The following is a 3,666-nucleotide window of genomic DNA, read 5'->3' on the forward strand; positions in this document are numbered from 1 at the left end:
TAATTAAGATACAGTTATTCCTCTACTTGTAATAAAATTGCTGGCAGATATAACTTAATCAGCAGTATTTCTGGAGGTCTGGTTGGCAAATATTTGTGCACACACTTGTTTTGGTACATTCTTTGGTAGCCTTCTGAAAATCATTGCCTGCATCTTATAAGCAGAATATTACTTCAGGCATAATTGTTGGTATTTTTAACTCTGCGAATTGATGCTGCACGGCACCCTGTAGGGTGGACCTCTTCATTTTTCATGGAGCATTTACCAGTTCCAGTTTGATCTGGCACAGCAAAACATCTTCTTAAAGGTGTTCCATAATTCTGGGCTTCGGAATGCAAAAATCATGGGGTCGATGATTGCGTTGCACATTATGAGCGTCCCATTCACATGGAAAATGGACATGTAGCAGGCACAGTAAGGGTTGTGAGGGCAAAACCTTGCTAAGAGGATGTGAAGAACAAAGGGAGCCCAACAGCAAAGGAAAACTCCAAGGAAAATAGTCAGTGTAATGGCTCCTTTCATGTTAGTTCTCTGATGGACTGTGCTGGTTGGCAGTGAGGCAATCTTTTTAGCATGAGATCGAGCCAAGAGGAACATATGCACATAGAGACATAGTATAAAAAACATCATTAAAGGGAACAGGATGGTGAAGGGAATGACTGTTGCTACTTCATAGGAGAAGAGCGCAATGGCTATACTACTGCCAGCACAGAATGTCCAAATGATTGCTAAGATAACCAAGGCCCTTCTTAACGTCATGATATTGTGGTATCGCAAAGCATAGAAGATGGTGATGTATCTGTCTGCTGCAATGGCTAACAAGCTGAAAATCGACCCCAGTAAAGACAGAATGAACATAGAATCCATGGCATCATCCAGCTTTTTCTCAAAGTTCCCACGACGTGTCAAGTACCCCATTTTACACAAGATGATAAAGATGTTCTCCAGAGTTTTGTATAAGCTGCCTAACATGTCTGAAATAGCCAGACTGCAAATGAAGAAGTACATGGGCAAGTGCAAGTTCTTATTCCTAACAACAGCAATAAGGACGAGCAGATTTTCCAGTATTCCAGCAGCAGCAACAGTGAAAAATACTTCTTCTGGCACCACAACCTGGATGCAGTCAGTGATATTTAAGGAGAAATCACTTAGGTTTTCAAGGGAAGGAATGTTTGTCTGCCCTGGGTGTTTGATTAGGTTGAAAGGTCTCTCAGTGGTCATTTCTTCTGGTTGTGGAAATATTCTCTTGTTGTTTTGGCCTTGTCTTTATTATGAAGCTGATCTGTCAGATCATTCTTTCTTTTGACGAAACTTTCTTCTTCACCTGGAGCAATCTTAAGGCTTAATTGAAATGTTTGCAATTTCTCCTAAATAAAGCCTGCAGAAACATAAATGTCAAGAAGAAATTTACCACAAATCTATGGCATGGCAAAAATAGACATTTGAAATATTGTGTGTTGCCACAGAATGAAGCTATATCATCATCAGAGAGCAGCAGAGTTGGCCTGGAGAAAATAAGAGCTGCTCCAGGCTTTGCTGAGCCTTAGAGGGGAAAATAGTGTAACCTCTTTTTTACCTTCAGAGCAGTTTTAAAAGATATATATAGTTTACTTAACCTATGAGCATCCCTCTTTTACTGAAATTGATATTTAAATAGACTTCAAGAACTTGGCAATCTTTACTGGCCCAGCTGTTTGCTTGGAGAAAGCCTGGCATTTCTCACAAGATTTGCAGTTGTTATTAGACACAAATGAAACCAATGCCAATATAAACATGTCCAGGACATGTTTACCACCACCACCACCATACTGTTGATGATGAAATGAATTGCCCTCAATTGAGATATGACCATTTGTAAATATATGTTTTCAGTGGCATGTTCCCCACTAGAGAGAGAGGCCTCATTCTTACTTAAACTGAAATCATCTTTCGATTTGATGAACATATTTCCAATGCAGATGAAATCCACAGTAAAACCTTTTCTTGGCTATATATTACAACTGTCTAAAAGACTAAATGTTTATTTCAGCATCAAGACAACATTTTCTTTTCTCCATAATGGTCCTAATCTAAACTGCATCAAAGTGGTACTGTGTACAGATCTGGAGCCCTCAATATAGGAAGGAAATGGACCTGAAGGGGAGGGTCCAGAGGAGGGCCATGAAAATGATGAAGGGGTTGGAGCACCTGTGCTATGAGGACAGGCTGATGGAGCTGGGGGTGTTCAGCCTGGAGAAGAGGAGGCTCCAGGGAGACCTAATAGCAGCCTTACAGTACCAGAAGGGGGCCTACAAGAAGGAGGGGAAGAGTCTGTTAGCAAGGGCCTGTAGTGACAGGATGAAGGGCAACAGCTTTAATATGGAGAAGAGTAGATTTATATTGGATATCAGGAACAAGTTCCTTGCTATGAAGTTAGTGGTACACTGGAACAGGTTGCCCAGGGAGGTGGTTGAGGCCCCTTCCCTGGAGATGTTCAAGGTGAAGCTCAGTGAGGCTCTGGGCAACCTGATCTAGTTGGGGATGTCCCTGGTGACTGCAGGGAGGTTGAACTAGATGTCCTTTGGTGGTCCCTTCCAGCCCAGACCATTCTATGATTCTATGATATTGGAATCTTTCCCAAGATTCAGCTTTTTAGGCTTTTCATTACTGTATAAATAAATGATATTAATTTAGCTTGGATATTACCAAAACCCAATCAGACCCATTTTTCTCTTGTCATGTTTATAGCCCTTCTTGTGAAATACAGAGACAGTTGCTATTTGGGAAGTCACCCTTTTTGAAGTGATATATTCTTCCTCTGTTTTCAAGGTTAAAGCAGTTTTGTTTGACACTTTCATATCAGTAAGTCTTGAAACTCTTTTGGACAGTTTTCATAGTCAGGGCTGCCAAATGCCATAATAAGCTCTGTAGCTATTTCAAAAGCAAATACTCAAAAGTTCTAATTGTTTTGTTTACAAAGCAAATAATCAAAAGTTTTAATTATTTTGTTTACAAACTATGCTCTCTGCAGGTGTCAGTGGGTATCTGTATTCGAGACAGATGAATTGCAGCTTGAATGTGATTAGGCTTAATGCAGATGAATGAATCAAGCCACTTTTTTGCTGGAAAACAGGTTTCTGTCCTGGGTTTGCTAATATTACCTGGTGAGATTGACAATGAGGTGCTACTTGTGGGGAAGAATGCTGAGAGTTGAACTGTCAGACATCACAAATTCAACTGAAACAAGCTCACTTAAGAGAAAGCATCCAAAACAGTACCCACACTTATTGGAAAACAAAGGCTGTGTAGTGGAATAAACTGTACTGCACTTCAGCATGTGTGGACATACCCAAAGACAATTAAGTCAACATCTGTCAGGATATGAAGGAAGGAGTTGCTAACAAGAGACTCAGCAATGTCATTGTAATGATGGTTTTCCTGTTCTCAGCCAGAGCTACTGTCACAGTTACGTTTGAGGCTATCTAAACTAGCAATCTGCTCAGCACCTGAATTTTTACTCAACAGAAAGCTAACACAGGCACTTCAGGCAGAGCCTTATTTCAATGGAGATTTAAAAGGAAAATCTGTGGGTAAAAATGCATCTGCTAAGTCACTGTTCTCTCACAACTGCATTCCAATAATGTTCCTTTGCTGATATAGTGAATCATAAATGGCATGATAAATTAC

General features: G+C 40.3%; 1 protein-coding gene across 1 annotated transcript; it reads right to left on the reverse strand.

Moving 5' to 3' along the window:
• Nucleotides 1–261: 261 nt before the first annotated feature.
• Nucleotides 262–1,227, reverse strand: MC2R (melanocortin 2 receptor). The gene has a single exon (XM_009909937.2). The coding sequence runs from the start codon at nucleotides 1,219–1,221 to the stop codon at nucleotides 262–264; it is 960 nt and encodes a 319-aa protein (XP_009908239.2). The 5' UTR covers nucleotides 1,222–1,227.
• Between the last annotated feature and the right edge of the window lie 2,439 nt (nucleotides 1,228–3,666).

This window comes from Dryobates pubescens, chromosome 9 (genome assembly GCF_014839835.1).
Source record: "Dryobates pubescens isolate bDryPub1 chromosome 9, bDryPub1.pri, whole genome shotgun sequence".
Classification (NCBI taxonomy): domain Eukaryota; kingdom Metazoa; phylum Chordata; class Aves; order Piciformes; family Picidae; genus Dryobates; species Dryobates pubescens.